The 27,563-nt window shown below is 46.1% G+C and overlaps 1 protein-coding gene across 1 annotated transcript in view; it reads right to left on the bottom strand.

The window, feature by feature from the left end:
- Positions 1-27,563, bottom strand: part of thsd7aa (thrombospondin, type I, domain containing 7Aa) — a gene marked incomplete at both ends in the record, with an annotated part of 95,755 nt that overhangs the window by 14,779 nt on the left and 53,413 nt on the right. The window contains 15 exons of the mRNA XM_083684483.1: positions 1,902-2,019; positions 2,143-2,258; positions 2,515-2,656; positions 3,921-4,074; positions 4,920-5,071; positions 5,743-5,921; positions 8,595-8,849; positions 9,269-9,463; positions 10,966-11,069; positions 11,435-11,564; positions 12,793-12,917; positions 14,220-14,469; positions 18,039-18,077; positions 18,271-18,465; positions 25,786-25,989. Of these exons, the coding sequence (XP_083540609.1) occupies positions 1,902-2,019; positions 2,143-2,258; positions 2,515-2,656; positions 3,921-4,074; positions 4,920-5,071; positions 5,743-5,921; positions 8,595-8,849; positions 9,269-9,463; positions 10,966-11,069; positions 11,435-11,564; positions 12,793-12,917; positions 14,220-14,469; positions 18,039-18,077; positions 18,271-18,465; positions 25,786-25,989 (2,358 nt within the window). The remainder of the gene's footprint in view (positions 1-1,901; positions 2,020-2,142; positions 2,259-2,514; positions 2,657-3,920; positions 4,075-4,919; positions 5,072-5,742; positions 5,922-8,594; positions 8,850-9,268; positions 9,464-10,965; positions 11,070-11,434; positions 11,565-12,792; positions 12,918-14,219; positions 14,470-18,038; positions 18,078-18,270; positions 18,466-25,785; positions 25,990-27,563) is intronic.

Genomic DNA, 27,563 nt, shown 5'->3' with positions numbered 1-27,563 from the left:
TTCCTCATTCCATTCCAGGCATTACAATGAGCCCGTCCTCCCATTTCTGCCTTCACCGGCCTCCCCATGGACGGTATTCTTGGTATCTCAGCCATTAGTTTCTCAGTACGTTCATCTGATAGAACAACCCTAAAGGGCAACTCCATCCATCCACAATACCATTCATCCTAACCCTGGATTTACTTCCAAAGGTCAGGCCGTCTCACAAGCGCAATTACTTCCTCCACTCACTTCACTGTTGTTGATCATATCAACTCTGAGATTCTGCTTCATCAAATAATCGTGTCCCTCCTCCGCATTCGCTCTCAGATGTAATTTATATTATCTCCAGCGTTGGTCTTCTAAGACTTGCTGCAAATAGGGCCTAGGAGGCAGCGCTTAATGTTGAACACCATCAGACCGGTCCCTGGGTGATGTCTCGCCTGCAGCGAGAGCTCACCAGCTGCCAGTTCATCTTCAGCTGAACCCTTTGTGACGCCTGGACTGGCGAGGGCCTCCTTCAAAAGCCTCTGTGTCTAGGAAAAAAAAAAAAAAACACGAGCCAAATCGAGTCGCAAACGCTTTTAATCAGCACTCTGGTTTTTCCCCGGCTATTCTCTCTCACGAGCGCTTTGTTCAGCGGGTGTTTGCGGCGCTCGAAGAGTCGTAGCGGCGCGTGGCGTGCCCATGGTAACGGTTCTCTCTCCGATGTGTTTCTGCATGCTCCGCTGCTCTGTTTCTCTCTCTCAGCAGGGAGGGGGGGGGGCGGTGCGTTGGTGGTGGGATTGGGGTGAGCAGTGGGTGACCGGGTGAGCCAGTGTGTAGGGGGAAGCCGGTGCCAGCTGTCGCTATCAGTGTTTGGCCGGTGAACACACGTTGCCGTGATTATCTATGCACACAAGGTTGAAAACGCCAGGAAGCTAGCTCTCTGTTACTACACCGCCTGGCTGATAACAACACAGTTACCCTTCCAGGTGTCTTCATTTCCTTCAAGAGAGACACAAAAAAAACACCTCACTAAACAAATGTCTATTCCTGGCTCAGGAACAGTAATTAGCTACTCAAAGTAAGCATGTCCTAGCAACCAACATGGAGATTAAAGAGCTAGAGGAAGCAGCACAAGAACCATTTTTCTCTTCCTATGGTTTGCCTGCCTGCTCCTTGAAACCTGTGGAAAAACCCTCTCGCCTGGGGACAGATTTAGGTTACCACAATAGCTAAAGCCTGCATGGGGGTTTCATATCGGGGGGCTTGTGTTTGCTCTGGCTGCTGCAGGCGTGCCGAGGGTCTCTAGGACTCCTGGAGTGGAGTGGTCCCTGAGGCCCAGAGCACACAGCTATAATGGACCGCCAGTCAATCGTCTGATCCTATGGAATTACACACGAGGACATCATTATCCCCCTCCCCTCCTCCTCGTTGGTTTAAGGCTATCACACAAATCGTTTCTCGTCATAAAAAACAAAAACGTTTACAGTTTCAGCCGTTGTTACCCTGACCTGGGTTTTTCTCTTTCTCTTTCTCTCTCTCTTTTCTCTTTCTCTCTCTCTGAGTCTCTCTCTCTCTCTGTCACTGTCACTGTCTCTCTCTCTTTCTCTCTGAGTCTCTCTCTCTCTGTCACTGTCTCTCTCTCTCTCTCTCTCTCAGGGTAAACCTGCAGCACCGAGGAATGAGTCATACTGTTGTCCAGCTTCCATGCCGATACATTCACACACAGTATTCACCGTACAGCGTCCATACAGAGGCTGCAGTGTGTCTGTCTGAATGGATGGATGTATATATGAAGAGAAGAATGGACCACTGGGTCTTTGCAGGTTCTCATTCAGAGTTGATCTTGAGAAATAACCCTTGACTGGTCTGTCTTTGTGTCACAACTTCAGGGACACGGGTAAGTGTCAGAGAGACGCATGAGCCACATACTGTACCTGCTAGTCCACAGCTGTGGGTGCAATCGGACCAAGGTGACCAATCAGACATTTGGCAGTTGACAGGGCATTCCACCACGCAGGAAGCATTCATCTGCCACTTTCTCTCCAGGCCCAGCTGTAAAAGAGGAACAGGAGATCGATTGAGCTGACCGGGCTCCTTTTCAGACAAAGCCAATCTCTCTCATTGATGACTAACGAGGTCTGGAAACGTGAGATCATATCGCACACACACACACACCTCTTCACAGAACTTGAGGTCGACAGACTTCCCGTCACTGCGGACACAGTCCAGCATTCGTGTCTTGATGCCACTCCCACAAACGGCCCTCTCGCTGAGCTGACACGTGCTCCAATCTGAAGGACAAAAGAGGGGGGAAAAAAAGCAACCAAAAAACGTGAGGTAAAGAACAAAATAGATTAAAAAACGTGTTTGTTTTTCAATCTGTTTTCCAGTCTCTACTCCTTTCTTTCCCCTGAGTGCACTTCATTCATCTCGTATGATTTTTTTTCTAAATGTCACGGGAGAAAATTGAGTTTATGTGTGTCTATCACCTCCAATATGTTCCGTCAATTATATAGTATGTGGTAATGTCAGCTGAGTTTGCCCAACCTGTGATGTTGTAGGAGTGATGGAAGCAGTTGCTGTTGCGTTTGCAGGGCTCCGTCTCTGTGGTGGGCGGACACTGCTTCCCCTCTCCTGGCTGACGGAGGGGGAACGCCGTCCTCTCCCGACTGCTGTTCCCATCGCACGGCTATGGGAACCCAGAGAGAACGTCAGGGGGATCCATTCACTCACACATGCCCGGGGTTGTAATGCATTTAAGATATGAACTGCTATCGAAAGTGAAACTTGTACATCTCACCAGTAAATCGAACATGTTTTTTCAATGAAGATTTCAATGTCTCTACGGTACATTACACACCATCTCCCGCTCCCACTCCTGTCCATTTCCAGAGCTGCATCCATGCAATTTGACCTTCCCCACCACCACTACCATCAGCACCACCACCAGATAAACCAGTCTGTTCCTCGTGTCAGACTATGTGGAGGGCTTTCTCTACAGGGACATATTCCATATCCATGGTAATTAACTTTCCCAACAGATCCATGGCAGATTGCCTGGGAATTGCAGGAGGAGTGAGTGTGACCACCCCCCCGCCTCCTTCATCTCCCCATCTCCCACACACACACACACACACCACACACACACACACACACACACACACACACACACACACACACACACACACCCGCCTCCTCCCTCCACCCAACCACCCTTCCACTAGAGAGTCTGTCATAATGCCTCCTTTTACACAGACCTTGGCCACAGCATGCTATTTAGAGCGGTGTGAGCTCACCTCCCCTGCTGAAAATCACCCCCCTCCCCCCCATCCACCCTTCTCCCCCCCCACTCCCCCTCTCTCTCCCCCTCCCCCCACCCCACCCCCTCTCTCTCTCCCCATCTTCATTTCCCACCAGGGTAAATCACAGTAACTGCTCGGCCACAGAATCACACATGCCGAATGGCATCGTTTAAAATGCTGAGAGCCCAGCGTGAGCGCCCGATGGTGTGAGGGCGTGCTGTGAATGGAGTTTCTCACGATGGGGAAAATGGCTAACACAGGTGGGGCGGAGAGTGGACATTTAGATTGACCGGTTAGTGTGTGTTAAAGGTGTGAAACGCCAGAGGAGTTCCAGAGAAGGTGTGTAGGGTTCCAGCTATGAGTTAACCCTTACTTGCTATTCTTGCTTTGAGTGTTTCGGTCAGGGATAGTGCCATACAGTTTGTTAAGTTCAATCTCCTGGCTGGTGATGGTCAATATTCATACATTGTTCCATGTTTTGGCCAGGACCTAGTATCACAAAACGTTTCATCTCGATCAAAATGATCCGGATTATTTTTTGCTATCCAGGATCAGATCTGGCTGGTCGTATTGAGGAAATCAGCCAGCTCGATAGATTAAAACGATTTGAAATACCGGGCTGTGATAGAAGAATAAGACAGCTGTGGTTACCAGTGGGCATTTGCTCCAGGTTCCCCAGTCAGACAGAACACAGTCCTCAGGGCAGGGCAGACGACTGTCCCTCGCCCCCAGGGGCATCTCCTCTGGGTCACACAGGTAGTCCTCCACCTGGTCGGACGGCCCATCTATGGTGTTCTGCATACACCTAGACAGAGGATAGAAATAGACTTACACCAAACTCAACACAGCCCTTTTACAGCTACTCCAGTAATCATTTCATACTCATATACATTGTTGCCCCTATACCTGTGTAATAGTAATGACATTGGGTATGTTGTTACATACTGTAGTCATTTGGTGATTGCATGGTATATGGAGTTGAACGGTTTGTGTTATTACACAAGTGGAATAAGGAGCAGTTCTTACTCCACTTTAGTAATAACGCCAACCACTCAACTCAATGACAATGAGATGGCAAAGCAATTGCTAATGTACTCTGTAACAACATGTTAATACAATGTTGTTACTAGAGTAATTACAGAGGTACTACACCATTTACATTTACGGCATTTGGCAGACGCCTTTATCCAAAGCGACTTACAACAAATATAATTGTTTAAGTAAGTGAATCATCTATCTATCAGTCATCATAAGAAAAAGTCATCCATGTTAGGACCAGGGGCTATTGGCAAGAGGATGAAGGGGTCTTTAGGAGGGATTGTTAAGATGTAGCCTGAAGAGATGGATCTTCAATCTACGGCGGAAGATAGGCAGTGACACAATGTACAGGGGCAACTTAGTGTAAAGTGATTCATTCATTGTTGGCTGTTGGCTGTATGTAGGAGCCTCTGATCCTTAGCAGCCCGTCCCCTGCGTTTTCCACAGACTTTATAGCCTTCTACAGAACAGGCCTATTTGTGTATATCGTGCATGCTGTTGTTAGGGTCTTTTATCTTGTCTGTTTTATCTTTTTTTTATATAACTGATGCAACAAATTGCCTCTCTGAGGACATTCAAGTATTCTGAATCTGAATCTGAATCTGATCATACCTGACTTTTCTGGTCTGGACGCCTTCGCCACAGTTCTCCTTCAGGTCCACGTTGCTGACCTTCCACACACTCCAGGGCTCAGCCACCCACACGTACTGACCACAGTCACTGAGACACGGGACCACCTCATACACCTGGAGACAGGACCCTGACTGTTACCCACTGCACCATCACACCACCACTCATTCCATGGCAAAGGAAATGTATGGTAGTAAATATGTAATAACATATACATATAACAATATAAACCATTTTTTTGTGTGATATTAGGCGGAAACGCATGCAAAGGTCTTCAACATTGCCAGAGAAATGACGACTGTTATACGGTATATGCTTTATACAGAAGTACAATCAAATGTTAGCCACTGACTGAAATAAACAACTGACAGAAACAAACAACAAGAAACAACAAAGGCAACAAAAGGGCGATGACAAGTCACCTACCTGAGCCTGTAGAGGGCATCCAATCAAACGTGCAGCAAGATAAAAAAGAAGGAAAGAAAGGACATAGATTTGAGAGCTCAAAAACAGCATTATAAGAAGGAGTACAAGACGCTACAAAAGCACTGTATTTGAATGTCTCTGAAGGGCCACTCTCTTTGATCTTCCCTGGCAGGGTCTAACCAGGCTAATGAATAAAACATTGAAACATGCCCAACACTGAGAAGTTCCTGACTTCATTAAATAGAAACACTGTTATGGTCCTTTAATTAAGTATTAAATCATATCTTAGTCCTTTGGTAAAATATTAAAATGGAGCCAGGGACCTCTACAGAGGACTCGGTGAGAACAGAGAGGGGGGGGGGTGAACGCCTCCACTCACCTGGTTGACATGATCCAGTTTGGGACACGGTCGTCCGCGGTTGTAAGGCCTCTCTCTCAGCCACTTGGAGCGAACTTTGACCCCGCTGCCGCAGGACTTGCTGCAGCGCGACCAGTTGGACCATTCACTGAGCTTGCAGTCCGATGGACAGGGGACGATGCAAGCTTCCTCAATATACCCTGCAACCAAACAGATCAACTAGCTTTCAGCACGGTTCCCTCACCTACTGAACACACCTACTGTACATACAGTACTACTATACAACATAAATGTAAATGGAACGTCATGTGGAATGTCATGTAAATGGAACCATGGACAGCACCCGGAGTCGAATCAACATTCCACCTGACACACAAGAGAAGCTACAGTCACGTGATACAGTCACCCAAAAAAACAAGAGAGGATTATTGAGGACAAGACAGGGCGATGGCCAACATTATGACACCGTTTACTGGAGCTTGCCAAACACACTGAAACCAGAGAAGGACAAAGTGGGAGAGCGGGCAGGAGGGCAGCCTGTTGGTGGGGTTTCAAATGCTGTTGTTTTCCGGGTAGAGGTCGGTCATGATTTTGGCAGGAGTGCCTCTCCCCCCGCTTGTTATGTCTGTTCATTTGTGCGAGGCAGGGGAGGCAGGTGGAGGTAGAAACCGGAGGCATGGGCGTCTCGTCTGTCCCCTGAAAGGGCGCGGAGGGCAGGGATCCTACAGTGTAGATGTTAGCTACTGTTCTGTTGTAGCAGAGGGTTCAACCAGAGTAGAGAACCAGTGGGGAGCAACACCAGTGGCACATTTAGGCTAACAAAGAAGAGTATTAACATGTAAACCAAGCCCCTCGAGATGTCTTGTGTCTTTCCTGGGATCTTTAATCTGTATTTAGGAAGTTAAGACAGACAACACTGTGACCCATTGGGGCAGCATATTACACAAAGACATAGAACACAAGGATTATACTGTACAGAGGCGACTTATTGCTGATGTTAGGGCTAAACAAACAGCACAGGCCTAAATACAAATGAGAACCTCCCTATAATTCCTTTGTTTTGACACTGTATGGTTCTACGAGGCAAACATACAGGACAAAACGTAATCAAAACGAACCAATGGAAAAAAAGGATACGGAAAAGATAAGATGGTGAGATCTCAAGAAACAGGTTTGTGTCCTCTACAATCCCACCGTAATCTCAGTGCCTGACCCACGAGGGTCATGCCGCCACCAACACCAACACGGACCTCCCATCTCATCGCGGCTTCCAAGAATCAGCCATTGAACACTAATAAGGGGGAGACTACAAACCGTAGCCACTTCCGTTACGGTAAACCAACTGATCACCTTCCATCTTTCAAGTCAATCGTCGTTAGCTGGTTTAACATGAGCCAGTCCTGTCAAAGCCCACAGTATAGATTGAAATCCTATAGACCACTCTAAGGTTGCCTATAGTGACCATTGGGTTACTATAGGCAACCATTGGGTCACCATAGGCAACCTTAGAGTGGTCTATAGGATTTCAATCTACACTGTACACTCTAATACATGTTGATGGGAGAGAGTCATGCATGTAGCTACAGAGTATCATAATAATAATCATTAAAAAGTTATGATTCCATTATGACATTCATGATACTAATGATAAGGACACCAGTGTGTGATGATACTAATGATGACACTGACACCAGTGTGTGTGGGTCAGAGAACATTTCAAATCAGCTAGACATATTTCTTTTCATTTGACAGACATCCTAATCCTGCAAGAAACTCCGAAGCCCTGTCAAGTCAGCCGCGTTAATGTGAAGACACCTCTTCAGGCCTAGATAAAAAAAATAAAAAAAACCTGCAGATAAAGGAACATAAAGATAAAGGCAGATAAAGGTACAAACCCACAGCATAGAATGGTGACAGTGTGACACTGTCTCCATAAAAAAAAGAAGACTCAACTTTAAGTCACAAACACTGGCTGCATATTTGTCCATGTATGACACGTCTTTCCCTCGGATCTGTATAAACACGCTACATACATCCCCTGCCATCACTGATCTCCTGCGCTCGCCTAAGGCAACGCGTCAGTTGCGGACAGCTGACAGCCACAAAGACATCAGCATGACGTAGTGTGACATTAGGGGGCACTAGTGTGAGCGTTGGGAGAAACAGATCCTGCCGCAGCACCGGAAATAGCTCACGGCACCTCGTTACGTTTTACACCATCCGCCGTTAGCGCCCCGTACTGTGAGCGAGGCTATGACTCAAAAAGGGATGGGTTTTTACCCAGAACAAACTCAGGCCCACTCATGCTCCGAGCACTTGACGTGCGCTGAATTTTCCACTGACTAATAATGCAGAGAAATACGACAGCGCTGTGATTCTTTTTTTATTCCCTATTCTGTGGTGCGTTGGCGTGTATTCCGGAATGCTAATGTGGCTCATTACAAGGTGCTTTGACAGATTTAGGCTGCGAGGGAAGGAGCCAGGCACGAGGCTCTAGCTTTCCGCATTGATTCTCTTCCTATTGAATATACAATCAGGGGGGGGATGATAAAACGACACAATGGGATGAGGGTGTTCTTCTCTGACGTCAAACGGGGTTGGAATGACGCGGAATCGATAGAACACATATGTAAATGGTGGAATAATTATTCACTTGATTTAGAGAACAATGCCGTCTCGACGTATCGAATACGGGCTGCGACAAATGGATGAGAACTCCAAAGACAAACAACAAAAACTAATATATTTCCAATTTCAGTACACGACCTTCTTCAAATTCGATTCTCTGCCAAGCTTTTAAAAAGCAGTGCATGCTGGGTATTGTAGTGTACTGTAGTGGATCTAGTGGTTTAAGGAGAGCCGATGCGACTCACCATGGCTGTTGCATCGTGACGTCTCCACCAGGCGGTTGTCCTGGTCGTGACACACCATGGCCTGGTAGTGGTAGCCCATGCCACACTCTTTGGTGTCCCCCTGGCCCTTCATCTCCACACGCCCGCCCTCTGGCAGGATGCAGTCAGACCAGTTCCCCACGGGCTGGGCATTGTATTTGTTACAGGGGCAGTACTGTGTCTCACTCAGCGGGTATACCTGGTTGTTCTTACACTGGTCCCGCTTCTTGCTCTTCCCTGAGAGATAGGAGGGAAGCACAGGTAATCCATCAAAACGGTTACCTCTCCCTCCGCAGGCGTGTGACCTGCTCCCTTCAGTTCTGTTTAGTTATTCACAGAAAACATTGATGTCTTTTTCACCATGCTGCTGTATCGACTTTTCAGAGAAGATAAAGTGGAACATTTGTTTGTCCTACCAGAAGTCGGCTTCCACGTAAGTCATTTACAGCAGCACATCTTATCCTGAATAATCCAAGGGCTTTATCCCGTATAATCCTATAGAAACCCCACTGAGTGGCTGACCCCCTAGGTGTTTTCTGAAGGGCACTTAGACAGTTGACGCACAAATGAGATCTGATAAACTTACCATGAGGCGATACTGTCTCATGGGCTGCAGTGATCCAGGAATGAAAATTCAGGGAAGGGTCTCCACTCACCCACTAACATCCTCTTGCGGGTCTTCACGCCCACACAGTCAGAGGTGCAGGAGGAGAACTTGGACCAGTTCGAGAGCTGGCAGTCGTCCTGGCATGGGAGTTGACAGGGTTGGGTCAAGGAGGGCATGGAGCTGGCGAATTTGAGGCACGCTCCGATATCTGCTTGTCCGCCGTCCTGCTTTCGGCAGGAGACAGCTTCGGGCCAAAAGAGAAAATTGAGGTGGTGAGCGATAGGCTTAGCCTCAGAGGTTGTCTAGTTTATCAAGGCAGAGGCAATCTCATTTGCTTAATGCGCTTTGACTTCAGATGCAATTGAGCTAAGCTATCTCGTCACAGCAACAGTGGTCTAGACCTGACAGTATTTTAAGAGGTGATTAACACAGTGTTGGCTCCTAATGGGCCCATAGTGGGCTGACATGTTCCGTCTACTAATAACATTTCAGCGTGGGACCAATACAAGCAAAAGGTGGCTCTGAATACTAAAACAGAAAGAACTCTGTTTGATGTTAACTGGTGTTGGGAAGGTAGACTGTAAGGTATATTCTCACATTCTCAAATTCTATTTCTCTCTCGATTTCTTACACACACACACACACACACACACACACACACGCACACGCACACGCACACACACACTCAAACGGGGAAAAGGCATGTGAATAGGTGAGAGCAGTGTCATGCCTTTCGACTCCCCACCCAAACAGATCCAGACAGACAGCTTTGAGTGAGGAGTCTAAGAGCTCTGTATTGAATTGTCTCTCCGTCTGTGTCGATGTCTACAGAGATACTATTACAGGTAATGGTACTCTAATGTCGAGTGCGAAAATGGAAGTAGAGGTACTCATCTACTCACCATCTGAATCAGATAATGGCTACTGTCTTTAAGACTCTAATCGAGGTCTTGGCTTGGAATGGAGGAACTCTCTCTGTCCTCAATTTTCAGCCTCCATTTCGTAAATGGAAGCCGTTGTTGCCATGCTATAGCAACCCCCACACAAAGCATCACCTGGATTCGGTCTGCGCACTGGCGTTTGAACCTAAATAGAAATCATCTACATGGATAGAGCTAGAGGGGTAAGCTTCGGACGGCTTCTGAGGGGTAATTTAACCTTCCCGTCCCGACACATTTCGAGGGAGATTAAAGTTGCATGGAGCCCAAGGTGCTACTTTGATGCTAACTCTCCCCCCCTCACGCTCGTCCAAGGAGCTGGTTTAAGAGGATCCACTGATTCCATCAAGGTTCCTTGTTATCCCACACACTGTCACACCAGCCTCTGGAGGAGAGTCTCATTGGCTTTCTAACGTTGGCTAATGGCTACTTTATGTCATCATGTTATGCTGCTGATCAAGCCATGTTATAACAGACCTTATTCTCTAGGTCTGTTTATAATAATAATAACAATAATATAACTATAATAATAATAATAATAACAATATTATTATTATTATTAATAATAATAATGGTAATAATAATAATGTATTACATTTATAAAGGGCTTTTCATTATACAAGAATAATCTCAAAGTGCATAAAATAAAACATAAACAAAAACAATGGGAGTGATGTGCTGGAACAAAGCTAGAACCATTCACCTATGTTTTGCTTGCTCAGTGTGAGACATGTAAAGTATGCTCTCAGACAGAGATGTAGCTGCAGATAATGGATATGAGGTGTGATGTGTTTCTGGCGCTGCTCACCTCGAGCCTGCAGGCCTGGTCCACAGATCTCCTGAGCCCCAGGGCTGTCTTGGCGAACAGACCACGGAACCAGCTGACACCGCCGCCACTTGTGTGTCTTCCACCTGCAACACCAACAACAGGATGTGATTGTATTATATTGAACGCACTACACCTTTAACATGCTGATATCCACAGTAATGTAAGTTGATATAAAGTGATGATTCCGTTCAGTGACACTAATGACAAGGACACCAGTGTGTGTGGGTCAGAGAATCTTTCCAATCAGCTACCCATACTTATTTTCATGCAGATATAATGTAAAAAAAGAAAAACAAAATTGAATTCAGTCTGGTCAACTGCATGGCTTAAACAGAGTTTATGTGCTTATTAGAAATTGTCATCGTCATCATCATTTGGACGGATATTAGAATATTTCTCATGGTCCCCTATTGAGTAGTGTGGTGTTTGTGGGTTGATGGAGGGTTACCTGTAGCCCAGACAGACAGACGGTGCTTCACATTCTCTCTCCTGACTCAGCAGCTCAGGACAGTCCTGGCCCCCATTGGCTGGCAGCTGGATGATGAGGCGTTTGCGGGACTGTTTCTTTTTTGTGTTACCTTAGAGAAGCAAAAAAAACAAAAAAACAAGTATACAGTAAGTTGGTTTTCATACATTTTGATTGAGTGAGTCGTTTATTCAAGTGTCTTGCATCGGATCGGATGCCCGACCCTTGTGGGTCTAGAAAACACTATGACTCATCCACTGTATTTCCACAAACAAATACACTGAGTCGTAATCTAGATAATGAATGCCTAATCGAGATAATGAATGCCTCTTATGTGTGCATACGATAGGTCTTTGAAAAGAGTCTTTTGTTTGCTGACTGTTTGCAGTGTTTTATTAACAGTGTTTCATTAACTACAACATAACGAAGCACAGTTCGTTGCCACCTGTCTCTACTACCGTCTATATCTATCTATACTCTCTTGCAAATCTGCAATTTTTCCTTGTCCACTTCTGAGGGAGAGCTAACGAAATCAAGTGGGTGTATTGATTGCTCTCCGCTCCTCAGCTCTGTGGTATCCACCCACCTCAGTGGGCGATAGAGGTTATTGCCATTACAGGAAGTACATACCATATCTATATCAGTGGTATCATATTACATTTGCCAAATCCTGCTGTACAAAGCTGGAGACTGTTTTATTGACAGCTGAGGCTACTCTCAGAGTCATTACCATAACAACGGATGTACTGTAGCTGGGCTTTTTACAGTACATGCCACACCACACATAAGTCATCTGGCTGCCAAATGTAAAACAATACCAGCAGGGGTAAGAAAGGAAGATTAAAGGATAGAAGAGAAAGAAAACAAGTCCAAAGCTTGTGTTCTTGACAGGATCAATCCGGTAGATGTTTCTGGAGAGGCAGTGTGTCAATACATCAAACAAACCTACTCCCGGGATTGAACACAGACATCTATGCTAACAAGCATTTTCAGCTCACAACCAGATTGTCGTGTATGGCAAATTGTTTCAAAATTGCCTCACACGTCTGCTTATTAGAGCACTTGTTCTCATTCTTTATATAGAACAAGGTTGCCAGGCAACAATGGCATTTCATTGCGTTTACAAGATGTCACAGTTCCGTAACTGAATTATTGTTTTGACATTATGCTAGTCAAGAGCAATCATTTTATGATGGAGCAAATTAGTGTATCGCTGGGGCTGGTAAAATAGTAAACAAGCACTTAACTGGTATCCTTTACAGTTTTAATGCATTTTTCAAATGCTGTAAGCACACTGTTTGTCTGTACGTGCACCTGATCGTAATGAGATGCTGAACTACAGAACATACCTGCTTGGCATGTTGCAGGGCAGGGGGTCCAGTCGCTGTACGGAGTGACGATGCAGTCTCTCTTACATGGCAGGAGACAAGGCCTCACAGTCTCTGGGCGCAGGCTTTCTGGACACCTGAAATCACATCATCTAGATGCTCAGACACACACATCATCTACAGTTGATTTTCAGACACACACACACACACATACACATACACACAAACTCACTGGGGGATCTGACAGAGATGTGCCAGATTGGCACCAACAGAACCATTGCTCATGGCTGTCTTCAGTTATATTTATCTGCACTATGTGTGTGTGTGTGTGTGTGTGTGTGCGTGTGTGTGTGTTGGTTGGGTGGGGGGACGCTGTGGCCGTTTCATAATCACACCCAGAAGTGGTACATAACAGCATGGGATTGTGTTACTTCAATTTCCATTTCCCACATTATTAAAGCATCGTATTTCCTACACATATCACATCGTCGTGAAGTCATTACCGTGTCACTGTGCAGTATATCATTTCATTAATGATTTTAGGATTTCATAAGCTGACATGGAGGCATATTGATATATCCTCCCACCTTGGTTGGTGAATATATTTAATGATTACTGTCCATTCATCCCCCTGGGCAGCTGTGTTGGCCTGGTTGAAGTCGTAACTACTATGGGAAGCTCTCCTCTGTGCTCAGCATGGGGCGGGAGTGTAGACTGCTGGCTAAAGTCCTGGACGGGAATAACCGCAGGAATATATCGGTGCTCATTTCCATACCCAGCGTGGTACCGCGTCTGCCTAGTGTTCCACCGCTGACGCCAGAATAATGCTACTCTTCAGCGAAATAAATAAATAAATAAATAGATAATTCATTCCAGAGAACAGATGCCTTTAGGGGGGAAAGAGACCCAGATGCTTAAAGCAACTGGCCAGGAAACCATCATCTCACACCTCAGCCAGACACCGGTAATAATAGAATATCTGACAGACAGACAGACCTTTCCATAGGCAGGCGCGCGTGCGGACACACGCACACGCACACACGCACACACACACACACACACACACACACAGAGAGGGACAAAGACTGGGCGCTTTGATTTATGCTAAATAAAGGCTTATGAAGCCCAGTCCCATGATGGCTCGATTGGAAGAGCAGACAGATGAGAGCCCGGGGGTGAACATACAGTGGAGCTTTCGTAACATCTGCATACGCATCAAACCACATCACCATAAGCACTCTGCTCATATTTCATTCCAATCATTCATTTCAAGTCTATACATCACTTTAGACTAATATCATTACTCATCTGCAGAAATAACATATTCACATCATCCGCTAGCTTTGAATATGGGGCTGCAGGGGATAAATACACCCCTGATACTCCCTTAAACGAATGAGCTTCCTGAATGAAGGGAGGAAGGGGTCCGGAACACTTACTTTTTGGGCGGGACCTGTCCCACGTTGACCCTGACGCAGATGACCTTGCGCGTCTGCATGCCCACGGAGCACGAGGATTCCCCGCCCCCGGCGCCACGGGCTGCGGAGGAGGAGGCGTTGGCGGAGGGGAGGGAGGTGTCCTCGATACACTGTCCCCAGGGACCGGTCTGCCAGTGGTACACGGTGCAGGGGTGGGCATTGCAGCTCCGCACCTCCTGCAGGGCGCTGCTGTTGGGGCACTGGATCCCGCCTGTCAATCACACACACACACGTCAGATGGGGTACTATACTGTACCTGACGGAGAGGAAGGACAGGGGAGGCCATGATAGTGTGTGGTGTCATTGTGGTTGGCCATGACTGGGGACATTATTACGACTATTTTGTGCTCACGTTATGAGGACATACGGTTTTCTCCACTGTGCTGATTTCATTCTATTTTTAATGTTCTAAAACGGAGAAGTTGACACACCAGCGAGACGGTTTCCCCTCAGTGCTTTGATTCTGCCTCATGCTGTGTTGTTGTATTTCTACAGATTAACTTAAATCATTTGATTCTTCTATACTGGCCTGAAAAGGGAGATAAACCAGTATAGGTCTTTTGGGGAAAGTGTGTGTGTGTGTGTGTGTGTGTGTGTGTGTGTGTGTCTGTGTGTGTGTGTGCGTACGTGTGTGTGTGTGAGCGCACGTGTGTGTGTGTGTGTGTGTATGTGTGACAGACATAAGTTGACCCAAGGGCCTGCCAGTATCCTGGACCCAGGTGGACAGAACACCATATGACACCATCACCATGGAGGGTTGTCATTAGCAGATGCGGTCGCCCTGGGAAACGGGACCCCTTGACGGTAAGGTCAGCCATTACCTCTGCGGGAGGCATTGACTGAGATCGACCAATCCGTGTTGGAGCAGGGAAACCAAATGAACCGTGCATGCTGGGGTGCTCTTTCTTCAAGAGGTACACACAGAGAGAGGAAATAATTGACCTCTATGTAGCGCTTCAGGATGAGGTACTTCAGTGGGTCATTTATAATAGATGCTATTGACTTTTTTCAGGGAACATTAATGAATCAGCTAGGGGTTGTTAAAAGATCCTCTGACATGTCATTATCGCTGCTATATATAATAAATGAGACTATAACACTTTACTACTCAAATGTTTAGATGATACCGATTAAAGCGATTAACCTTGTCCTCAAATTGCGCAGCGGGGGGAGGTTTAACAATGTCAGCCTTTACAGATAAAGGGATTGCTAATTTTCCACCAAGATCAAGATACAGAACTCAGGCTTGGCCCATGTCCATGTTGTTGGGCCTTTGCTACCATCACATTGTATAGAACGAGGATTACTTACCCCGCTGTTATTTACTCAACTGTATCTTGTCGGCGTGGCTAATCCTTTGTGTCATTATAACCAGTGTGTGTCCTAACACGGCCTTGAGTAATTACTTAGCTTGCGTGTGGCTACGCGCTTTAGGCCTGCTTATCAAGGACTGAAAACTAGAATGCACAGTCCATTTCATTAATTACAGATCATTACAGATCACGACAGACCATTTCATTCATAATAATCTGCCCAATTTAACTTTATAACGGGAGTGGGACATTTTATCAGCAGAGGGCAAGTGTGGGTGCAGGTGTTTGTTCCTACCAAGCAGTAACACACCTGATTCAACTACTGTCTTCAATCAATTCAACAGTGTCGATCCAATACTTTGATTATTTTGTTCTGCCTCAGGTGCTTGGTGAGAGGGACACTACAAGGAAGATTGGTCACTTTATTTCACAGTCTACTTATTATTTCATACAGTAGTTGACTAGAGAGTGTCCTCCCCTTCCACCTAACCTGTACCAGCCTCTCTCTCTCTCCTGTCTGTCTCCATCTGTGTGTGTGTGTGTGTGTGTGTGTGTGGCCTCAGGCTCTATCGATCCACTTTCGTCATCATCTCCACCTGCTCGGTCTTTACACCTGTGGTTCCTCTTCTCATCAACCTGCCGTATTTAAACCCCGGCTTCCCGTCCACTCATCGCCAGATCGTTTGTTGTTCTTACATGTCAGTTTCGCTCTTGGCTGCTTAGTAGCTATAGTCTCTCAGAAGTTTCTTGTGTCTAGTCTTTGTCTAACCGCGCTCTCTCTGTGCTTTAGTACCACTGCCTGGTTTTTGCCTGTCTGCCTGCCTGCCTGCCTGCCCTGTCTACCTGTCCTGCCTGCCCATCTGCCCTGCCTACCTGTCCTGCCTGCCTAGCCAACCTGCCCTGCCTACCTGTCTACCTGTCCTGCCTACCTGTCTACCTGTCCTGCCTGCCTGCCCTGCCTACCTACCTGTCCTGCCTACCTGTCTACCTGTCCTGCCTGCCCTGCGTACCTGTTCTGCCTGCCTGCTTGCCCCGCCTACCCTACCACCCAGCTCTGCTTATCATTTTACCCTGCCTTCCCGTTCCCCCCCCTGTTCCGTCATTAAAACCTGGTTCTTTTATATACGTGTCCCGTCTCTGTGTCCTGCGCTTGGGTTCCTTAGCTCTGACCGTAACAGAGAGTTTTCAATGAGTGGCAATGGGAAACGGAGCACAAAGGGTTAACAATACGATGTCCCAGCCATGCTGTACGGTAAGGAGCTGTACCGTGTGAACGCTGAATCCTGAGGCCCTCCTCCCCCTCCATCCGCAAGCCTTGGAGCAGATGGCCAGGAGAGCTGAGTCTGTAGGAACTTCATGCTACATCTAGCCCACACCTGCCACCTGTCATTTATTCTGGACACTGTCTGCTGAATCGTGGGAAGGCCGATACACCAAGCGCAGCGTGCAGCCTGGTGCTGCTGCCTCCTCGTCGGCGTGAATGTCCTCTCCATGCCCGTGTGCGTGCGTGCGTGTACCACAGTATCCATTTGGAGTGAAATCCATAATGTATGAACTATGCAGTGAACCTCTCTCTCTCTCTCTGTCTGTCTGTCTTTCTCTCCTGTCTGGATCTGGTGAATCTGCTCACACTGCTCAGGGTGGTCAGGTGGAGAGACGAGGCCTAACCTACCGTACCCAGAGATGTTCCAATCAGATGCAGAAGCTATAAACCATCACATGCTGATCTGCTGCCAGGCGGGCCGCTTAGAATAACCCTGGCTCTCGTCCGGTTTAGTGGAAATGGGTTTCTCAGTGGAGGGGGGGGTGAGTGGCAGCTTGGAGGGTAAGGCTTTAACCCACAGGCTCACTCACTTTAGCATCTTTCCATTACCACTCAAACGCTCCCTTTCCACAGCTCTTTCTCTCTCTCTCTCTCTCTTTGCCCTCGTCCTCACCTGGGGCTTTCAGGCACTTAACACTGTGGAATGCTCATTGCTTGTGCTACACAGTACGTACGCTGTTGAAGGGCTTTTTTATATTCCGCAAGCGTGGAATTATGCTGAGGCAGCAGAGAGAGGGGGTGGGGGTGGGGAGGGGGAGGCGGAAGATTGGTATCTATGTAGCCATATTTCTACTTAAAACATCACGGGTGGGGGGGGGGGCTACATAACTAAGTCAGCAGAAGCATCTAGGAGGGTACTGTCATCTAAGAGCATACTGTAGGAAATAATTATACCAAAGAGAGAAGAAACCTTCGGCACCCGTGAAAGACCTTAAGAGAAGGTAAACGTAAAAGTTGTTAGGAATTTTGAACAGCCCCAGACACATTTTGAAAGGCGCTATCAAGAATACTAAGCACGACGCCTCTCACCCACTACAGCTGGATGTGTTGAATAATAAACATCAGTCTACATCCATCTCTACTACTGTAGCACCTATTTAAGCTTGTTATCCTTTGGTCTAAACCAATACCGTTGATCCTCACCGTGCATCACAGTCACCCAGGCTACAACCTGGGCCGCTGCTGTGGAGGAACATACAGAATCATTTATAACATATTGACACTTTGGCTTTGCGGTATACAGAGAGAAGCACTTTGAGAGTTCTAGACTACAGGGCAACGTATGGCGCCTGCTTCAGCAACATCTACTTCTGTATCTGCTTCTCTCCTCCTGCTGTGCCGTGGGGTTATATATACGGGCGCTGCGTCAGCTCACCTTCTCCAGCGTTGTAGGCCAGTATGGAGCGGGCTCTCATTTGCTTCCCCTCCGTGTTCTTCCCGGAACAGGTGTGGGAGCACTGAGACCAGGTTGTCCAGGGGCTGAGGACACAGTCTTTGGGGCAGGGCACCTCACACATGACGGGCATGGGCAGGATGGCATCGCGGCACAACTGCCTGTCCACATACTCACCTAGGGAGAGGAAGGGCAGAAGCGTTAGAGACTACTGTTGATGCCAAGATATCTTAATCAAATCCTTGTTCTTATGGTTATGTGAGACATAATATCTGAACTCCACATAGCCACTGAGACTGAAGGGAAAAGAGGTATTGATTATCAAAGAGTGTGTTTATGCCATAACAAAGGCTGACAAATAAACAGACAAAAGCAGACAAACAAGGGCACAAGGGAGCAAGATAAGGTAATACGCAATAACAGCTCCTGTCAGAACAACATTCATAAACTTATGACTAAAAACTGCGATTTACAACCGGCGGAATTCAAATTCAGTCAGCGAGGCGTAAGGGGTAATCATTTACTCATGACTCTGACAGAAAATGCGGAAGAAAAATGTGCTCATTTGCAAATCATTGCATCTCTCCAAAAGTAAACAGGACTGTATACAAACTTATATCTCTGCTGTCGTGACCAATCACGAAGACAACAGAGTGTCAATCACCATCACTCACAGACGAGGGATACTCTCTCTCTGACACGTGGTCCTTCTCCCATTTGGACCCGCTTGGTCACACAATGTCCAAACACATCATCTCCTAGATATCTAACTCTCGACACGGGCCCGTGAGATTCATGAGCAAACCTGACGTGTGACATAATATTTCTTATTAATTGGCTTTTAACATATACATCATATATATTTATACATATTCCTCATGTCTGTTAATGACATAAATCTATTGGAGCAGCCAGAGCCGTATGAGGAGGAGGTTCATTTGCAGTTCAGTAGCCTCCAATATGCATTAATACTACATTATTTTTCTCCTCTGCACAGATTTGGTTAAATCGGATGAGACAGGCGTGCACAGGGGGGAACTATCAGATACTAGGATGTTTGAAAACATGAATGAAAAGCTGTATTCTCTAGAGCCAAAACAGAACAATGAACTTGAGGGAATGAGTACGTGGGGACGTATTTAGCTTTTATCTGGCACATTTTACAGGTTTAGAAGCGTATTAAAAGACTTTATTCGACAGCTCTCTCATGTAAATGTTAAATGGTCACCGTGGTCCTCTGTGACACCGTGGTCCTCTGTGGTAGAGCGTGGTGCGAACAATGCTTTGGTTGTGGGTTCGATTCCTCCTGGGACTATACATACTGAAAGATTTATGCGTTCACTGCAATGTAAGTCGCTTTGGATAAAACAATTTAATAAAAGGCATATATATATATATATATAAATATGCTTTTTTATAAGATTGAGCATTCATGATGTTTTCAAAGTAGAGGTTCGGTCTAGGCCTATTGTTCAGATGTTGAAGGTCAAATTAAGGATGCAGGACCATGGAAAGGCTCAATATGGATTGTCCAAAATGGCTTAAAAAGGAAGCGGACAACAACTGAGGGGGCTTAGTGGATTTAGACATTTGAGGTCCTTTCAAGGACTTTTGGGGATCTTAAATATTGTGGAGCCCCGCACAGAACTGTATTGATTGTAATCTGCAGGACACCCCCACAACAGGCTCCACCTCCAACACACCCCACCCCTCCCCCAACACAACCCATCCCATCCCACCCCAGTCCAGCTGTTTCTTTGTGGGAACATCAGTGAAAATGCCATTGTGATGGGAAGAAGACCAGTAAGTCAGATGACACGTCTGGAACCCAAGGGAAACACAAATCAATTTTCATCAGCAGCAGACAACAGGGAATCAATAAGGTCCAGCCAAGAGGGACTTGGAGGGCCGCCATGGGGGCTGTGTGTGTGTGTGTGTGTGTGTGTGTGTGTGTGTGTTTGAAAAGAAGCATTGCTCATTGACGTGGGGGGGGGGGGGAGTGGGACACAATGGAAGTCTTCCTTGAGACATAGATGCTGGAGAAAATCATTAAAGTGTTTGTTTGACACTAATGACTCTGATGATGTCTTTTGTGACAGCGGACTCTTATGCGTGGACTGCAGATGCTGGCTTCACTCACAAGTACTCCAAGTGGGAAGCTATACACGCTTACTAGGCACTCAAGACTATAATCCAATCATGACTTCTGAGAGAAAATAGTTTACCATTTGTCCAGAATGCATGTTTTCTGCAAAGTACACACTGCACAGTGTAAATAAACAAACATATTGAGATATGGCCCCTTACTGCAATCTCTTGGAGAACACCTCCTCCCTTTTCTATTCCAGCATGTCGGACGGTAATCAATTCAGTAAAACACACAGCTTCAAAACCGCAGCGGTAGGTCGCTGTATAGGGAGCTGTCTTTACTGAGCTTTGCAAGCAAGCCAAGCAATAAAGGGGACAGTTCTCCTTCCAACATTACACACATCACATGTATGAGTCAACTGCTCTCTCCTCTACCTGTGTTTGAACTTGTTGTTGATGGAAATGTACCAGACAGCGTCTGACATCTCCTCTATTCAATTTGTGCCACATCAGGAGGAGGCTGCCGCTCACACACACAGAGGTAATGGGGAAGAAAGGCAGGATTCATCCAAAGTGACTGTGTGGAGCCGGGAGAGTTAATCTAATTTACCAATAACTCTGATTCAACAGGGTGCCATAAAAACAACAAGCCCACCGCTTGCAGCTATGTTATTGAGTGCCTCTCCGAGAAGAAGGGGGAGATGGGGATGAAAAGAGGGGGGGAGAGATGGGGAGGAGAAGAGGGGGGAGAGATGGGGAGGAGAAGGGGGTGGGGAGAGATGGGGAGGTCACCTTGAACAACTCAGCTGGTTTTTCTTGCCTCACCGAGACGTGCTACCTAGGCTGGTTTACCGCATAGCTAAATGGGTCAATATTACACTGGGTGCCTATAGGGATAGAGGTATAGAGAGAAGGAGTGGCAGTGAGTAGAAGAGGGTTGGGACTCGGAGAGGAACATTCGTCAGTGTTTCACCTCAGTGCTACAGTATTTCTCCTTGCTATCTGAAACAATCACTGCCGCACTCAGTCTTGGCGCTCCTATAACAGTGGAACTGTTGGTGCTCAGCACCGTAAGGCTTGATGCATGTGTCTGGTTAACGCACGCCACATCTATCTGGTTCTGGACACCACATTGTCAGCACTTGCAATAATCAATATGACTCTACTGCATGCATCGCTCTCACACAATAAATCTCTCGATATAAACGCATTTTATTTTATTTTCTATTGAAAAGAAGACACAATGGGACTAGTAATACAAGCCTTAGTGTCTGTGATCTACCTCAGAGTGAGCCTGCTGCCTTTCACCGGTTGGTGGAGAGATGAGGACGACAGTGGATAATCATTGCCAAGGTGACAGCGAGGCGCAGGCAGCACAAGGCATTGGAATGGTGTGAATGGGGACCTTAATTACTATTATAATATGAGAAGTGATTGAGAAGTACGAACACCCCCCCCCCCCACCATCTCTCTCTCTCTCTCTCTCTCACTCACTCCCTCCCTCCATCCATCCTCCCTAGGGTCCTCATTAGGCTCCAGTATGCTATGGTTCAGGAATGGCCTCATAATTGCTATATTCATACAAAAAGATTTTAGTGAAGGAATAGCAAAAAATCCCAGGATGTAAAATACAATTACAATGCAGTGTCCATAATTGAATCATTAATGCAAAGTGAGTTCCTTCACATTTCTCTACCAACACAAAGAGCAAAAAGAGAAGCCTTAGTCATTGTAATGGCAGGACTACTCAGGCAAAGGACTCAATCGCACAACTCAGAGACAAAAAATTAAATCCAATAGAATAGTCTTTACTTTCAGAAAGGTTCGGTACACAGGTAGGCAGTCAATGGGTAGGCAGATAATCCAAAAAGGGGTAGGCAAAAAGGCAAAGTCAAAAAACACATTCGGAGATCAAAAACCAGGAATACTTATCACTAGGAAATGCTGGGACGTATGACACAAAGGTACAAAGACAAACTGGCACAGAGACAAGGGAACACACAGACTAAATACACAGGGAAGGATGATGAGGAACAGGTGAAACCAATCAGGGCGGGGTAGACAATCACACAGACAGGAAACATACAAGGGTAGGTGGTGAATTGTCTGAAATGAGAGACAAGGTGTGAAAGACAAAAATAAACAGGAAACAATAAATGAATAACATGAAACAAAGACAAACATGAACTAAGAAACAGGACGAGACGTTACAGTCATCTCTCATTTATATCTTCTGTCCATTCAATATTTAATGATTGTCATTACCTTCTCTCCCTAAAATCTCATAAATGATTTCAAGTTGATTGAAAATCCACTTAGGTATTACACACACGTAAAGAATATTCTCTGTTCACCCATAACTGTTTTCATTGTTAAAATCTCTCGTCAGCTACACTTATTAGACTCCTAGCGCCCAAATTAGACTTTGGGCGCCGATAAGAGAAATTAGACATCCGTTTCAGCAGACTGCCTGTTTCAGCAGCTCTGTCTTTTTTTAGTTATTTATAGTAGTTTATAGTAATTTTTATACTGTTTGTTAAAATCAACAATGACATTTAACCAAAATAACCATGGACACTAAACTTTTTATTTACTTTTCCACCGTCTTACTACTCATGGGGACTGTTACTACTCCTGGTGGATTTGCTCAGCGAGACTGGTGTTGTTTACTTTCGAGAACAGCTGATCGCGTTGGCTCAGCCGGCAATGGTTGGTGAGCGGCCCACTGTACCGCAGGAAATAAGGAGACAGCATCGGGGGAGCAGAGCGGGGGCGAAGCGACAGATGAAGAAAAGGAGATATAAACCGTATCTTCCTTCTATCATCATGGGCAACGTGAGATTTCTGGGCAATAAGATGGAGGAGCTTATGGCACTGGCGAGAGGACAGAGGGAATACCGTGAATGCAGTCTGATGTGTTTTACGGAGACATGGCTGCAGGAGGTTATTCCCGACGCAAACAACACCATCGAAGGCTTTCAGACAGTACGGGCAGACAGGATTCACCATCATGTGGCAAAAAGCGAGGCGGAGGAGTTGCTGTATCTGTCAACAACAGATGGTGCAATCCTGGCCATATTCACATGAAGGAAAGTGTCTGTAGCCCGGACATCTAACTTTTGGCCGTAGGACTTCACCCATATTATTTGCCATGTGAGTTCTCTCATGTTATTGTTGTGGTCGCATATGTCCACCCCCCCGCGGAGGCAGCGTATGAGACTACGCACACTGTTATCGCGAGACTACAGACCCAGCACCCCAGTGCATTCATTGCAATCTCCGGGGATTTTAACCATGTTACCCTGACAAAAACACTGGCAATGTTCTCCCAGTTTGTGAAGTGCCCCACAAAGGAGAACAAAACACTGGACCTGTTAAATGCTAATGTGAAGGACGCCTGGACACTGTGGAGGAGGTGGCCAATAGGAGGATGAGGACCAAACTCCTGGCCATCATGGACAATCCCTCCCATCCCCTACATGACACTGTGGCAGAGCAGAGAAGCTCCTTTAGCAACAGATTATTATAACCACGTTGTACTAAGGAGCGCTATAGGAGATCTTTTCTGCCTGCCGCAATAAGACTGTACAACTCCTCTGGCTCGATCGAAGTGATCAGAGTCAGGCTGGGGGATGTTAAATCATACTGGACTGTTCTTATTGTATATAATGTTTCAGATGTCTGTTTTATTTTTATTCCATTTTCTATTGTCACTTTACTTTGTTGTTGTTGTTTGTGATGAGCTGCTATAACACCATAATTTCCCCTCGGGGATCAATAAAGTATCTATCTATCTATCTATCTATCTATCTATCTATCTATCTATCTATCTATCTATCTATCTATCTATCTATCTATTCTTCTCCATTGTTTGAAATTAATTAGATAAGGTGAATTAAATTAAATTTCAATTATTTAATTAATTATTGTACTTATTATTTAATTATAATTATTATATTATTATTATTAATTATCAATTATTATACTGGAATTTGACTAAATAGCGTCTCTATAACAGCCCCTTCGGTCAACCCAAACACAGCATTCACCTCCCAAAACTTATTAAAAATGCATCAGTACAACCCTCTCAAGGTACGCTGTTTCCTGTTACACATGCAATAACAAATGTTTGCACTGTACCAGACAGCCTCAGAGAATATCTTTGTGGTGGGGGGGGGGGGTTGAAGTTTAGCATCTTTTTGATTTCGTGTCGTAGTTTGGTGCCATGAAAAACACAGACACAAACTCAAATCTTAGCTCTTCGGAGACAATGGTGAAAGCTGTCACTTGGGCTGTGTGGGAGTGTGTGAATGAGCATATGAATGAGAAAAAGGGAAAGATTTCAATGTGTGGCCAAGAAGACTGTCATTGAGAAATACAACCAAATGAAGCTGCACTTCTTTAACAGTGGACCACTTCTGTATCGTTTTATAATCCACTGTTATTGTAAGGCACAAGCAGGGGTTGTTGATGTTTCATATACCCTCACAATTGATTTGTGCCACTGTGGCCCAGTTTTATTTATCGAAAGAACAGAAAGAGCAGGTGCTGTGTGTGTGTGTGTGTGTGTGTGTGTGTGTGTGTGTGTGTGTGTTATCCCTCAGGCAGTGCCAGCGCAGGCCTCCTTGTGCCGCACACTCTCAGCCAGCACAATTACGGCCAGTTGCTCGTGCCGGGCCCCAAGTGATCAGGCAGCAGGCTGTGGCTTGTGTGACTTCACACACAGGCCCCTTAGCACAAGGCTTCACACACACACACACACACACACACACACACACACACACACACACACACACACACACACACACACAAACACACACACACACAAACACACAAGCCTCCCTAGACTTGTGCAATCTTATTTAACAACACACACAATAAAGAAATATCCCCTTACAACAACTACAGAAACAGCAATTACCATGTTGGGCAGCGGTCCAAGGCCAAGACCCAACGGAGTCAGTTCAAGGGAAGGCCAAGCAGCACAGGCCCAGAGCAATATGGGTTTGTGAGCGCAAACGCACCCAGGACGTATTGTAACACAATCTCTGAACAAACCATGGAAACCCACTATTGCCTGGTAATTATCTCAGTGATACAACGAAGAATAATAATGTAAATGCCATTAAGTAGATCTGGGAATAGACATATGGTGTGTTACTATTCATCTCCTTACTCATTAAGAACTCAAAAACCAAAACAATGTAACCAATCCCAAAGGCAGTCATTACTGGACTGACTACGATGGAGGTGATTGTGGACAGGTGTGTAAACTGAAGATAGGGAGACAACCTCTAGGTAATGTGCCAGTATAATAACCCACTGTTAGCTAAAGGCCATTATGTGCTCTGATTGAATGCCCAGTGTTCTCATATCCTTCTAAAACATAATCAGACTCTCTCCACTTACCGTCACTGTTGATGCATTGAACTTGTGGGACCTGAGTTCCTGGTCCGCACTCTCTCTCGTTGTCCGGGATACACTCGTCCAGCTTCACCAGCAGCCAATCGTAGCAGCTGGGGTCGTCACATGGTATGGCCTCCACCAGGTGCGGGCAGTTACCGGTGCCTCCCGTCGGCTCATTCGCGATCTTCCTTTTCCTCAGCTTTAACCCTGTTAGCGAAACATTAGAACTTAATAAAGAGGTAATGAACATCAAAACCGCCCCCGCGCTCATCAAGAACTAACCCCTCTGTGGTCTTTAGAGCCCCAACTTGTTTTGGATGAGCAGTCTAAATGTGCAACTTAAGTACATTAACTTTACTCGCCGTTTGCCGTGCAGCCTTTGATGATAACTGGAATATTGCATTTAACATGACAGCCCATTAAGCCCAGAAGATGACAGAAATTACAGGAACAGCTCAGCGTAATGAATATTATTATTTTTTCCCTCATTACACCGGCTTTTATCCAAAGTGACTAATGTATGCAGCAATCCATTAATACAGCAGGGATTTGGTCTCCTCCGAGGGTTTTCCTAGCTCAAGGGCATGGTAGTAGCACTGTAGCAGCAGAGCCAGGGGGAGGGGGATGTGATGCTAGCCCAGCCCAAGGTCACCTATGTCCAGCCCCGAGCCCTAATCCACACTGCTGCTTGGGCCCGATAAGGGAGGAAGGCTGTGGGGTGCCTCCAGGACTCAGGTGGAGATGGCTGACTCTCTCTCTTTCTCTCTCTCTCTTCTGATTATTTCTCTTTCTTTTTCTTGTTCTTCTTTATTTAATCAGGAGGGTCAGCTGAACGTGTTTTGTCATGTGTGTCGCGGCTGAGGTGGAGGTTTTAAGAGGATGAAAGGAAGGGGGGGGTTTGGAGAGGGGAGATGCAGGATGGGGATACAAGGCAGGGGATTTGATCACATACGCTATCATTCAATCACATCAGTCATGTAGGCCTAAAGGACAGCAAGGTGTCCAGATCGAGAGAGAGAGGCCCCTTTCACCCAAATTACTGCCTCAAGGCTCATTGTGCCGAGGAAACATGACGGTAATGGCTGCTCACCAGCATGGTTTTGTAACATCTCAAAGGGCCGAGCCAAATAACTAAAGAAAACAGCCATTATCTAAAAAAGCCAACCCATTAGAGGGGATACACTGTGTTACGAGGACTCTAGGTCAAAATTATTGGTAGATATCCAATTCCAGTCGGCACTCGTTTGGACAGCCTATACAAAGAATGACAAACGTTCATTGAACTAATGCACTAGGATCACAGCATGTTGATGCTCTCGCTCGGTGTCAGGAGGATAAAAAAGATTTAGTGCCCAGAGGAACCCTTTGAGTCCACATCTCTCCCGATAATGAGAGCCAGGGTACACACACACTCGAGTAGGTGTGTGTGTGTGTGTGTGTGTGTGTGTGTGTGTGTGTGTGTGTGTGTGTGTGTGCGGCTATATATAACATACAGTAGAAGATGAGCGTGTGGCGCGGTGAGAGAGAGAGAGAGAGAGAGAGAGAGAGAGAGAGAGAGAATCCATCATTAAGATGCATCGAGGAGAATTTCCAGCCATCCCTTCCATTTGAGGCGCTTCATTAAGGGAGAGTCAATATGCATTAGTCATGGCACAGACCGCTGTTCCAGGGACAATTAAGGGCTGAACCAGCGAGCATGTCAGCCTCACTGATGGACTAGCACCAACTGTCACACCGCCTAACAAAGAGGGAGAGACAAGGCACAGCACCACCTCCGCCCT

Source organism: Argentina silus (assembly GCF_951799395.1).
Source record: "Argentina silus genome assembly, chromosome: 14".
Lineage (NCBI taxonomy): Eukaryota > Metazoa > Chordata > Actinopteri > Argentiniformes > Argentinidae > Argentina > Argentina silus.
Note: the sequence above shows the minus strand (reverse complement) of the source record. Positions and strands in the feature narration are given on the sequence as shown.